Here is a 14,437-nt window from a genome sequence, read left to right on the forward strand (position 1 = left end):
TGTGTAAGGGCTATTTGACAAAGAAGGAGAGTAATGGAGTGCTGCATCAGAAGACCTGGCCTCCACAATCACCCGACCTCAACCCAATTGAGATGGTTTGGGATGAGTTGGACCGCAGAGTGAAGGAAAAACATCAAACAAGTGCTCAGCATATGTGAGAACTCCTTCAAGACTGTTGGAAAAGCATTCCAGTTGAAGCTGGTTGAGAGAATGCCAAGAGTTTGCAAAGCTGTCATCAAGGCAAAGGGTGGCTATTTGAAAAATCTAAAATCTAAAATCTATTTTGATTTGTTTAACACTTTTTTGGTTACTACATGATTCCATATGTGTTATTTAATAGTTTTGATGTCTTCACTATTATTCTACAATGTAGAAAATAGTAAAAATAAAGAAAAACCCTTGCTACAGTAGACTACTAAATAACATTTCCAGTGGCACATTGACACACCTAAGGATGAAGAAAACGGCTATAGGCTACTCACGGTGATGGCCGATGCGCTCGTCGTGGCAATAGCCTATCTCAAGATTATCTACTTTGAAAAACAGTGCTGAATTTCGATACAAATAGGGAGTTGTTGAGAACAAAAAATTGTTCTAGAGACAGATTAATCTTCTCTTTTCAGCATTAGACATTTGCTTTCCAAACTGTGCTTTTTTCCCACAATTTTATTTTGAAATTTCCAAAAGGCAAACCGACAGCAGCAACCAACATTATAAATATAATAAATAGATGGCAGTTCCCTTTTCAAGTCAGGACTGGCATCCATTGATAGTGTACCAATGAGTTTATCAGTGAAATTGCTAGGGTAAGAGGTTACAAAACCTTTCTATGTATTATATCCCTATGGCCACAATGCAACAAGCTGTAGCCTATATTTGGCACACATTCTGCCCAAACTGAGGCCTTCCCGACTGTGGTCGTACCAGTAACTGCCAACATAAAGGAAATACTTGAGTAAACAAGGGATACAAAGTATATGTTATGGTGTGGGGTGCATTTTTCTGGCATGGTTTAGGTCCACTTGAAGAATCTAATGCAGGGCGTATTGAACCTGTTTTGACAGCTCGTGGTGGCGAAACACCCTTTTAAATCAAAACAAATCAAATTGTATTTGTCACATGTGCCCGAATACAACAGGTGTAGGAGACCTTACAGTGAAATGCTTACTTACAAGCCCTTAACCAACAATGCAGTTTTAAGAAAAATAAGTGTTACCTGTATGCGCTTGTGATAAAACTTAATCCAGAGAACTTTTTTATACACTTTTATCCTTTGTGGCTAAACTATGGGGGGGGGGGGAATGCCTCTTGGGCCACTACGGGCTTGGGCCTAGCCCCTGACTCACACAATTGACCAGACACAAATGTTTTATTAATCAGTTACCCAATTAAGGCAGGGCCCTCCAATTACCCACGTGAGCCCCCTACCTCCCGTCTGAAGATTAGCAGAGCTGCAGCAGCAGGCTGTCTACACTCTTCCTGTGGTTGATGGTTGCAGTGAAAAAATATACAATATATACTACATATATAATATATACTGTATATATAATATATACAGTATATATTTCCCTAATATATATACTTTTTTTACTGTCTCTTGGGCACCCCACGGGCCTGGGCCCAGGGGCTTCAGCCCCGCTAAGCCCCTCCATTAAGTCACTATCTTAATTCTGTTTGGATGGGACAGATTTGTGCATCAGTCTGGTTTGTTTTCTATTACTTGTTAGGCTACTGTAGCAATTGAATAAAAATTCCCCTGGGCAAAATGTCTCTATGGTGAAACAAAGCCTCCTACACTTTAGACCATGCCAAAGAACATAACCATTGATAGCTGCCACAGCCAAGAGGTTAAACGCTGTGCAATCAAGCAGCGGTAGCCAGGTGTGCTCCCCGTGACTTAAATTGAACAGCTTTCGAAGTTCTCTACAAATTCCTATGAGATGATTTCAGACATAAAGCGGAGGTGGAGGTGAGTCAAGTGAAATTAATCTATAATCCTTCGCTCACGGCGGGAAAGTTGCGGTATAGCTGCACGCGTTGAGGACACTTGCACTTGCCAGGCGCGCGCGGCAAACATTCTGCATGCAAAGTGCGCGAAGAACTTCTGTCGGCGGGAAAGGGACACCAGCCAACAATAGGTAGAGGCACCACTGTGCCTCTACCTATAGGTTAATTTCTATTATACTATATGAAGCACTGCATATCGTTTTAATCCCACTCACTTGTCATAAATTATTATATTTATTTTTATTACTTTGGTTTATGCAATATTCATCATCATCAAATGAGTTTTCATTAACCTGTTATGCGACTTTTAAAAAATTAATTATGTAAAAAAAATAGTATTTTGTCCTTACTAGGCATCCGTAGGCATTTGTCTCATTCTCCACTACGACCTGCGGTTTGTGCTTTCTGTTGTGGTGAGAAACACCGGTGGGCAGCTAGCAGTCTGAACTATGGAGCAGATAAATGATATCCAGGTCGTTCCGTGCACCAGCTCCAATTATCTAAAACCATTCAGGGTGCACTATAGCCAGGTGAGTCCAAATAGCCCACTCGCGTTATATCATCCAGCATGAATTGCGGACACCATGTATTTTTATTGCTAGTTGCCCAACCCCCATTCATTTTGCATTTGCCTTATTGTGCAGCATCAACGTCGTAACCTTCATAAAAAGATGGCACACCATATTTAAATGACCATACTTATCGACTTAACGTCTTTATTAACTCTGCATCACCACTGCCACCAAATATTTACTCAAATCAATTGCATGAAATGTAAATATTCAAGCAAGTATAGTAGTTAGCTAACATATCAGTTGCTGTCTCATGTCGAGCACATGCTTTACATCAGGCTAGTTAGCTAGCTGGCTAGCTTGCTGGAAATTGACAACCTGACCACTACAATATCTGAATTTCCCCTGTTGGTGATGGTTGTTGTAGGTTGAGTGGCACAGTAGCTCTGGTGCTAGTTGGGCAAGACCTTGAGATGTGTCAAACGGAGAGATGGCTAGCCTGGCTAGTCAACTAGCTAGCTTGTTGTGGGACTGAGGTCGGATGTTTATGCAGCATTTGGGTGCTATGCTGAGCATGCAAACATATTCGACTTCCAGTGATTGATTTGGATATAACCAGGAAACCCACAAGTCCACTTTTATGAATCGAACCCACCAGTATTTTATTGCCCACAAATGATGTTCAAATGTTGATCTCCCTAAATATTAAATCTAAAGGGCAGCTACCTATGTAGCTACTGTAGTTAGCTAAATTCCCTCGTGTATTAAAATGCATGTTAGGGTATATTGATTCCACTAGTAACTGCACTATTTGGGTAGCTAGCTACATCGTTTGGAAGATGGATTGGCTACACTTAAACGACCATGTGATGTTCAAGATGACTGTATCTTTGTGGTTGACTGTGTTCATTGATTAGGCTATAGTTCTGGTCACAGGCAATTATGCATATTTAGTTACTTATAATAACCCTATTGGAACCAGATTTTGCATGGTTGCCATTCTTTGACTAGGCAGTTAACACTGAATTGAAAGCTATACTCAGGTCAATGACATGTAGGATTACAGTGTCTGGCCTCTAGCCTCTACTTTGACCTTTCTAGGAATGTTACATTTTTCTGCTGTGATTTCTTTAGCAGTGATTACCTTTGGGGTGGGCAATGTTTCATTTACATTTACATTTAAGTCATTTAGCAGACGCTCTTATCCAGAGCGACTTACAAATTGGTGCATTCACCTTATGATATCCAGTGGAACAACCACTTTACAATAGATTCATTCAACCTTTTCTGAGATCAGAATCACCTTCATTCTGCCAAGTACATTTACACATACCCAGAATTTTCCCTAGTGAGAATGTGCTGCCAGCATGCAATAGACAATATAAACTCAGCAAAAAAAGAAACGTCCTCTCACTGTCAACTGCGTTTTATTTTCAGCAAACTTGTGTAAATATTTGTATGAACATAAGATTCAACAACTGAGACATGAACTGAACAAGTTCCACAGACATGTGACTAACAGAAATTGAACAAAGGGGGGTCAACATCAAAAGTAACAGTCAGTATCTGGTGTGGCCACCAGCTGCATTAAGTACTGCAGTGCATCTCCTCCTCATGGACTGCACCAGATTTGCCAGTTCTTGCTGTGAGATGTTACCCCACTCTTCCACCAAGGCACCTGCGAGTTCCCGAACATTTCTGGTGAGAATGGCCCTAATCCTCACCCCCCGGATCCAACCGATCCGGGCTCTTCGCTGGCCATGGCAGGACACTGACATTCCTGTCTTGCAGAAAGTCACGCACAGAACGAGCAGTATGGCTGGTGGCATTGTTATGCTGGAGGGTCATGTCAGGATGAGCCTGCAGGAAGGGTACCACATGAGGGAGGTCTTCCCTGTAACGCACAGCGTTGAGATTGCCTGCAATGACAACAAGCTCAGTCCGATGATGCTGTGACCCACCGCTCCAGACCATGACGGACCCTCCGCCTCCAAATCGATCCCGCTCCAGAGTACAGGCCTCGGTGTAACGCTCATTCCTTCGACGATAAATGCGAATCCGCCCATCACCCCTGGTGAGACAAAACCGCGACTCGTCAGTGAAGGGCACTTTTTGCCAGTCCTGTCTGGTCCAGCGACGGTGGGTTTGTGCCCATAGGCGACATTGTTGCCGGTGATGTCTGGTGAGGACCTGCCTTTAAAACAGGCCTTCAAGCCCTCAGTCCAGCCTCTCTCAGCCTATTGCGGACAGTCTGAGCACTGATGGAGGGATTGTGCGTTACTGGTGTAACTCAGGCAGTTGTTGTCATCCTGTATCTGTCCCGCAGGTGTGATGTTCGATGTACCGATCCTGTGCAGGTGTTGTTACGCATTGTCTGCCACTGCGAGTACGATCAGCTGTCCATCCTGTCTCCCTGTAGTGCTGTCTTAGGCATCTCACAGTCCGGACATTGCAATTTATTGCCCTGGCCACATCTGCAGTCCTCATGCCTCCTTGCAGCATGCCTAAGGCACATTCACGCAGATGAGCAGGGACCCTGGGCAGCTTTCTTTTGGTGTTTTTCAGAGTCAGTAGAAAGGCCTCTTTAGTGTCCTAAGTTTTCATAACTGTGACCTTAATTGCCTACCGTCTGTAAGCTGTTAGTGTCTTAACGACCGTTCCACAGGTGCATTGTTCAGTAATTGTTTATGGTTCATTGAACAAGCATGGGAAACAGTGTTTAAACCCTTTACAATGAAGATCTGTGAAATTATTTGGATCTTTACGAATCCTCTTTGAAAGACAGGGTCCTGAAAATGGGAAGTTTCTTTTTTGCTGAGTTTACAAACAAAATACAGACATAGACATCATACTGAATTACAATATCTGAACAGTATATGCTGATTACAGTGGGAATATAGGGGAAACACTGAATACAGTATAGTGCGGATTAGTATTTGAGGTCCTTGTTGACAAGGTGCAGTAGTTGCCCAATGCAAAGTACCTTAAAGAACAATTCTGCCGACTTTTAACATTTGGGTTGTTATTATGAAATATGTTCAAACTCTCATGATTCTATTCAGCAAAACCACTCCCACCAGCTATTGTGCCTTTTCCAAATAGCCTATATTTCCGTATTGAATTACTTGTAAACATCATACTTTTTTTTGTTCCAATAGGCCTCCAGTGTTGGATGGTTGCATGGACAGTCGCTGAGGCTTTATATTTCTGTTATCGGGGAACGCTTTATTTCAGATGCAGCAGGTTTAGCTACTTAGCTAGCTAGCATTGCTAAAGTTGCACCAAAGATACAGGCTGAGAGACCAGGATTCCATAATGATTTGCCTGTACATTTCATAATAAATGTTGTTCTTATAACAGGCCTACATGTTGTTTGTAATGTTTAACACAGTCGATAAGACGAAGCTCGGCTGTTATTGTTACAAGCACTATTATTTTGGATGTAGCTGTCGGGCTAGCTAGCGTACTAACTAAACACAGTAACTCTGTTATGGTTACTGTAGTTAGTTAGCATCTAAATTCATTGTTTTTGTGTATTGCAGTTGATTGGTGATAATGACATGAACATATATTCAGCATGACATTTATGCAAGCATTATAATATATTTACTAGGGCTGACCCCATTTAGTTGACTGGTCGATTGTTTGGTTCATAGGCTTTTGGTCGACCCAAGATTTCTTTAGTTGAGCAGTCGCATATAAAAAATATATGTTTTTATGGTGCACAAGACACCTGTCTGTTTCACCCCTGTCTCAGTGGACTAATCCATTGCGGAGGCCACAGGGATGGCACAGTCCACTCTAAGACGTGAAACTGAAATTTGAATATGGTTATATTATGTAATACAATGGTGCAACACTAATACATCTAGTGTTATTTTATAACAAATGTGCTTTCTCCCGGGTTGGATACGGTCACAGTCCGCGGTTCTGAAACATGATCTAAAGTGCGCCGTAGAATTGGCGCCTTTCCCTATGTTGCTATGTGAATAATAGCAAAGTTAACCACCGTATTGGTATTGAGAACGATGCGGCGGAGGCAGCAGCAGAGATGAGGAAACAGCCCTTTCCTTAGCCTAATTGTCAAAGAAAATTGAGGAGAGGAAACCCCAACATAATTCCGTCTATACTCAATATCCAAACTGTTAAATGTGCCTGGCTTAAGTCATCCATATACAGTTGAAGTCGGAGGTTTACATACACCTTAGCCAAATACATTTCAACTCAGTTTTTCACATTTCCTGACATGATTTATTTCATCTTTTATTTCTTTCATCACATTCCCAGTGGGTCAGAAGTTTACATACTAATTGAGTGTATTTGGTAGCATTGCCTTTAAATGGTTTAACTTGGGTCAAATGATTCGGGTAGCCTTCCACAAGCTTCCCACTATAAGTTTGGTGAATTTTGGCCCATTCCTCCTGACAGAGCTGATGTAACTGAGTCAGGGTTGTAGGCCTCCTTGCTCGCTAACGCTTTTTCAGGACAGCCCACAATTGTTCTATGAGATTGAGGTCAGGGCTTTGTGATGGCCACTCCAATACCTTGACTTTGTTGGCCTTAAGCCATTTTGCCACAACTTTGGAAGTATGCTTGGGGTCATTGTCCATTTGGAAAACCCATTTGCGACCAAGCTTTAACTTCCTGACTGATGTCTTGAGATGCTGCTTCAATATATCCACATAATTATCCTTCCTCATCATGCCATCTATTTTGTGAAGTGCACCAGTCCCTCCTGCAGCAAAGCACCCCCACAATATGATGCTGCCACCCCCGTGCTTCACGGTTGGGATGATGTTCTTCAGCTTGCAAGCCCCTTTTTCCTCCAAACATAACGATGGTCGTTATGTCTAAACAGTTCTATTTTTGTTTCATCAGACCAGAGGACATTTCTCCAAAAAGTACGATCTTTGTCCCCATGTAAACCGTTGTCTAGCTTTTTTCTGGCGGTTTTGGAGCAGTGGCTTCTTCCTTGCCGAGCGGCCTTTCAGGTTATGTCTATATAGGACTCGTTTTACTGTGGATACAGATACTTTTGTACCTGTTTCCTCCAGCATCTTCACAAGGTCCTTTGCTGTTGTTCTGGGATTGATTTGCACTTTTCGCACCAAAGTACGTTCATCTCTAGGAGACAGAACGCGTGTCCCTCCTGAGCGGGATGATGGCTCTGTGGTCCCATGGTGTTTATACTTGTGTACTATTGTTTGTACAGATGAATGTGGTACCTTCAGGCGTTTTGGAAATTGCTCCCAAGGATGAACCAGACTTGTGGAGGTCTACCATTTATTTCTGAGGTCTTGGCTGATTTCTTTTGATTTTCCCATGATGTCAAGCAAAGAGGCACTGAGTTTGAAGGTAGACCTTGAAAGACATCCACAGGTACACCTTCAATTTACTCAAATTATGTCAATTAGCTTATTAGAAGCTTCTAAAGCTATGAAATCATTTTCTGGAATTTTCCAAGCTGTTGAAAGGCACAGTCAACTTAGTGTATGTTAACTTCTGACCCACTGGAATTGTGATATAATAATCAGTCTATAAACAATTGTTGGGAAAATTACTTGCGTTATGCGCAAAGTAGATGTCCTAACAGACTTGCAAAAGCTACAGTTTGTTAACAAGACATTTTTGGAGTGGTTGAAAAACGAGTTTTAATGACTCCAACCTAAGTGTATGTAAACTTCCGACTTCAACTGTACGTAGGGCCCTATGAAAGCCATTCGATTTTTTCCCCTTCCCAAATTATAATTTTTTCGTTTGAATTTTCCTGAATTTTGTGTTTTTACGATTTAAGATAAAAAAAATTATCAGAAAGAGTGTCTAATAATGTGAATGAATTAACGTCAACAATTTAATAAGATATAACAGGTACATTTGTAATGATGCAGCACATTGCACAATTTTTTTTGTTTATCAAGGCGAGTGCTTCAATAAAGAGTTCTAAGTATTTCAATTTAAATGGGGGAAAAAAGTAATGCAACGATGCAGCAACCTTCTCTGTTTCCAGCTGGCTGAGGATGTTAGTGACTGCCTGGGATGATTACTTTTCTGCCAACAAAAACTCTGTACAGATGAACATGCCCTACATGGTACTTCACTGCCTCAAACCAGCTATTCCATCTGGAGATCACTGCTTCAGGAGGAGCCTTGGTCTGCACAAACTCGTTCATAATGAGGAAGCTCACCCATCTTCTCTTTCTGGCACGCTTCTTGAAGAAGACAGATCTCATCCATGTCACAAGTGATGCAACTTCAGAGAAGTATTTGTAGTGCTGCCATTTCTCACCCAGCAGATTGACATGGCAGAGACGGGTTACATGGACACTGTTGGGCATCACTCCTTTCAGATCCTCCTTGTATGTCTTCAGGCAGTAGGAGGCATTATCTGTGACCACTGCCCAGGCATCATTCAGGTTCAGATGGTTGCTGTGGAGGGAGGCTAGAATAGCTTGGGAAAATGTTGAGTAGTTGCATCTGTCCATGACAATGACATCCACCAGAAAGTACTGGTTTTCATCACCTACAATGAAAGATAAGGACATTTTAATTATGTATTAACCTAAAATAATATTGCGACAAGTGTTATTTACACGAGTGTAAACACAATACAGGTACAGCGATAGTTAGCTAGATGGAGAGGCAGAGAGCTGCTGACATTATGCATCGCTATATTTCACCACGATAGCTCATCGTTTGGAATATCACAATTTGCATGCGGACAATTCACATTTCAGAATATAAATGTAGGCTATTGCAATGGTATATTAATAGGCTCTTAAATTAACTCGCCAATGATGATGTTTAGAATTCTGCAATCCCTTGCATCTGTCTCGTCAACAACCACCACAAACTTCTTCCCACGGATCTTTTGTAGAACGGCAGTCATGTTAGTCGAACACACGGGACAGGTGAGTTTGATGGCGGCTGCTCTCATTTTCAGGCAACGCTCCATCCTGTTTGCAATGCTTCACTAGAAACGTCCGTAGCTTTCTTTAGTTTTTCTAAGGGGATGTCAGACTCGGCGCGCACAGACACAAAGTCCTGAATAAATTCTCGTCTTGAATCTGCTGATGCGCTTGCACTAGTAATGGTCGTTTTCAAGAGGCATGCTCTGGCTAACACGGTGCTTTTCCTTGTTCTTCACATGGGCTTCAGACTTTGTGGTCATCACACGTATTGTTACGAGTCCAATCAATAGTGTGGTCCAGGTCATCTACAAGACCCTGCTAGGTAAAGTCCCCCCTTATCTCAGCTCGCTGGTCACCATAGCAGCACCCACCTGTAGCACGTGCCCAGCAGGTATATCTCACTGGTCACCCCCAAAGCCAATTCCTCCTTCTCCAGTTCTCTGCTGCCAATGACTGGAACAAACTACAAAAATCTCTGAAACTGGAAACACTTATCTCCCTCACTAGCTTTAAGCACCAGCTGTCAGAGCAGCTCACAGATTACTGCAGCTGTACATAGCCCATCTATAATTTAGCCCAAACAACTACCTCTTCCCCTACTGTATTTATTTATTTTGCTCCTTTGCACCCCATTATTTCTACTTTGCACATTCTGCCACTGCAAATCTACCATTCCAATGTTTTACTTGCTATATTGTATTTACCTCGCCGCCATGGCCAAATCAAACATTTGTACTCATCAGACCAAAGGACAGATTTCCACCAGTCTAATGTCCATTGCTTGTGTTTCTTGGTCAAAGCAAGTCTTATTAGTGTCCTTTAGTAGTGGTTTCTTTGCAGCAATTCAACCATGAAGGCCTGGTTCACGCAGTCTCTTCTGAACAGTTGATGTTGATGTATCTGTTACTTGAACTCTTTGGGGCTGCAATCTGAGGTGCAGTTAATTGCCGATTTCTGAGGCTGGAAACTTTAATGAACGTATCCTCTGCAGCAGAGGTAACTCTTGGTCTTTCTTTCCTGTGGCAGTCCCCATTTAGAGCCAGTTTCATCATAGTGCTTGATGGTTTTTGCGACTGCACTTGAAGAAACTTTAGAAGTTCTTGAACTGTTCCTGATTGACTGACCTTCATGTCATGAAGTAAAGATGGACTGTCGTTTCTCTTAGCTTACTTTAGCAGTTCTTGCCATAATGTGGACTTGGTCTTTTACCAAATAGGGCTAACTTCTATATACAACCTCTACCATATCACAACACAACTGGTTGGCTCAAACGCATTAAGAAGGAAAGAAATTCCACAAATTAACAGTTAAGGCACACCTGTTAATTGAAATGCATTCCAGATGACTACCTCATGAAGCTGGTTGAGAGAATGCCAAGATTGTGAAAAGCTGTCAAGGCAAAGGGTGGCTACTTTGGAGAATCTCAAATTATAAAATATATTTGGATTTAACACGTTTTTGGTAACAGAATGACAACGGTAAAATCTCCCTCAGTTTTTTGTGACCACGTTTTCCAAAGAACTCAAAATTAAGATTCAAAGATGTCTGTAGAAAGAACGGGATGTCAGCTAGGATACATTTAATGTGAAATATTACACCTTGAGTTTGAAGAAAATCTATTTTGGTTATTGAACTACAGTAAGTTAAGTGGATTAACACCAGGTAACAGAATGACATCATGGGTCCCTGATCTGTACTATACAAAAATGCAGAATTATTGTAATTCTCTTCATGGTGATGCATCCTTACTAGGTACGCAAAGGTAGAAAAATGCATGTTGGGTATTATTCTACACACTGGCTATTATTTTAATGAGCTCCGCCCCGAACAATACCACATTTTGTTGAACCGGACCAAATATGTACCAATCATGGACTTCTATGTTTCACAAATTTGGACAGCACAGTATAGTCCTGTAAAGTACAATACATTCAATAACGCTGTAGTCTAGTGTGCTCTACTGTACTGAACTCTACAGTGTTGTACGGACATATCTCTACTTTTCTATACTGTGCTCCACTGTCCTGTCTTAACTTGTGAAAGAGACGTCCATGATTGGTAAAAATTTGGACTGACCAAATTTCAAATAGGCCTACTTTTCAACATCCATGGACGTCCAGTGATTGTCGATGCTTAGTGGGTGAGGGGGCTGGCTACAGTAAATGGAAAGAGGGGGCTCATGGGAGAGAACGTTTGCCACCACACAGCAGAAAGCAAATGAGCTGAACATAACACTATGCCAGTGGAAGGGAAGACAGTAGCTGGTGACCCAAACCAAATTATCAGTAAAAACACAAGGCCTATAACTGATTGGTAGGTCTAACTTGTTACTTCTGTGAACAACATTTAGAAAATATAGTGTCTTAAAGATATGTGGGTTTTTGGTAACAATGGCAAGACACTAGGCTATATTTCTTAAACGTACACAAAGCAAAACATTTCTGCAAAGCTAAATATGAATATTCATATTAGTTGGCAGGGGTCTTTACTTGAAGTGTTTCTAATTCCTTAACTTTTTCTGCTAGATGTTTTCTAAGACCCCTTTTCCATCCATTTGACCAGAAATCAAAGGCTTTGTTTGTTGCTCATTTTTAGGATGTAAAATGGTTGAAACATTTATATACACTCAGTGGCCGGTTTTAGGTACACCAATCTAGTACCAGGTCGGTACCTCCAGAACAGCCTGAATTCTTCAGGGCGTGGATTTTACGAGGTGTGGCTTCAAACATTACTGAATTGGTATCCAAGAACCTAACGTGTGCCAGGAAAACATTCCACACACCATTACACCGCCGCCAGCCTGTACCGTTGACATCAGGCAGGATGGGGTCATGAACTCATGCCTCTTACGCCAAATCCTGACTGCCATCAGCATGACGCAACAGGAACCGGGATTTCTTGGAGCAGGCAATGTTTTTCAACTCCTCAATTGTCCAGTGTTGGTGATCGCGTGCCCACTGGAGACACTACTTCTTGTTTTTAGCTGATATGAGTGGAACCCGGTATGGTCATCTGCTGCAATAGCCCATCCGTGACAAGGACCAACAAGTTGTGCGTTCTGAGATGCCGTTCTGCACACCACTGTTGGGCTGCTGCTGACTGGATGTTTTTTGTTTGTCGCGCCATTCTCGGTGCGTGAAAAGCACAGGAGGCCGGCCATTTCTGAGATGCTGGAACCGGCGTGACTGGCACCGACGATCATAACACCCTCAGTCACTTAGGTCACTCGCTTTGCCCACTCGTTTTGCCCAATGTTCAATCGAACAGTAAATTAATGCCTTGATGCCTGTACCTGCTTTATATAGCAAGCCACTGCCATGTGACTCACTTTCTGTAGGAGCGAACCATTTTTGTGAACTGGCCACAAATTTCCTAAAGATTAATTTAACACAATTTGATGTGCTCCTATAAACTTCACATGTTAGTGCTCATGGGGATTTTTACATGGAAATAAGCCTTGGCTGCAACTGCAAAGTTTGTTTAGAACATTGAATTTAACTACACATGGTTGATGATGTTACTAGGTTAACTAGCTTGTCCTGCGTTGCAAATAATCAATGCGGTGACTGTTAATTTATCATCGAATCACAGCCTACTTCGCCAAACGGGTGATGATGATTTAACAATAGTGCATTCGTGAAAAATGTACCTAACCATAAACATCAATGCCTGTTCTTAAAATCTATACACAGAAGTATATTTTTTAAACCTGCATATTTAGTTAAAAGAAATTCATGTTAGCAGGCAATATTAACTAGGGAAATTGTGTCACTTCTCTTGCGTTCAGTGCATGCAGAGTCTGGGTATATGCAACAGTTTGGACCGCCTGGCTCGTTGTGAGCTAATTTGCCAGAATTTTACGTAATTATGACATAACATTGAAGGTTGTGCAATGTAACAGCAATATTTAGACTTAGGGTTGCCACCCGTTCTATAAAGGCTGGCAAGGCTGGCAATACTAAAGTGCCTATAAGAACATCCAATAGTCAAAGGTATATGAAATGCAAATGGTATGGAGAGAAATAGTCGACGTGTCATAATTCCTATAATAACTACAACCTAAAACTTCTTAACGGGGAATATTGAATAACTGGGAATATTGAACCACCAGCTTTCATATGTTCTGAGCAAGGAACTTAAACGTTAGCTTTTTTACATGGCACATATTGCAGTTTTACATCTCCAACACTGTTTTTGCATTATTTAAACCAAATTGAACATGTTTCATTATTTGTTTGAGACTAAATAGATTTGATGTATTATTTTAAAATAAGTGTTCATTGTGCATTAATTATTGTTGTAATTGTCATTACAAATATATGTGTGTGTGTGTAAAAATCGGCATCGGCTTTTTTTGGTCCTCCAATAATCGGTATCGGTGTTGAAAAATCATAATCAGTCAACCTCTAATTACAATTACACCATGAGTCGTGAATAATGAAACATACACCCCCGCCCTTCTTCCCGGAGAGATATTTATTCCTGTTGGCACGATGAATTGAGAACCAGATGGCTGGACCGACTCCGACAGTATATCCCGAGTGAGCCATCTTTCCGTGAAACAGAGTATGTAACAATCCCTGATGTCTCTCTGGAAAGAAACCATTGCCCTGATCTCGTCAACTTTGTTATTCAGGGACTGAACATTTAGCAAGTAATATATTTGGAAGCGGTGGGTGGTGTGCGCGCCTCCTAAGTCTGACCAGAAGACTGCTCCGAATCCCTCTTCTCCGCCGGTGTTGTTTTGGGTCTGCCTCTGGAATCAGTTCAATTCCCCTGGGTGGTGCAAACAAAGCATCCGCTTCGGGAATGTCGTATTCCTGGTCGTAATGCTGTAATGTTGGCAGATTATGCAATAGTCATGTAAACACCTGTCTGCTTATCTTAATCATGTAAGATTAAAGTAAGCATACAGATTTAAAACACCTGTTTTCAAATCTTTCAAATTATTTGGACATGTAAGCACCTTAATTTGATCTGCATGTTCTAGCACCAGCTGAGCAAGCCTCC

The 14,437-nt window shown here is 41.6% G+C and overlaps 1 protein-coding gene across 1 annotated transcript in view; it reads left to right on the top strand.

The window, feature by feature from the left end:
• The first annotated feature begins 2,368 nt into the window (after window positions 1-2,368).
• The window catches only part of nudt14 (nudix (nucleoside diphosphate linked moiety X)-type motif 14), a 69,074-nt gene continuing 57,005 nt past the window's right edge, over window positions 2,369-14,437 (top strand). Inside the window, exon 1 of the mRNA XM_071370398.1 lies at window positions 2,369-2,537. Within this exon, the coding sequence (XP_071226499.1) occupies window positions 2,457-2,537 (81 nt within the window). The 5' untranslated portion in view covers window positions 2,369-2,456. The remainder of the gene's footprint in view (window positions 2,538-14,437) is intronic.

This window comes from Salvelinus alpinus, chromosome 27 (genome assembly GCF_045679555.1).
Source record: "Salvelinus alpinus chromosome 27, SLU_Salpinus.1, whole genome shotgun sequence".
NCBI lineage: Eukaryota > Metazoa > Chordata > Actinopteri > Salmoniformes > Salmonidae > Salvelinus > Salvelinus alpinus.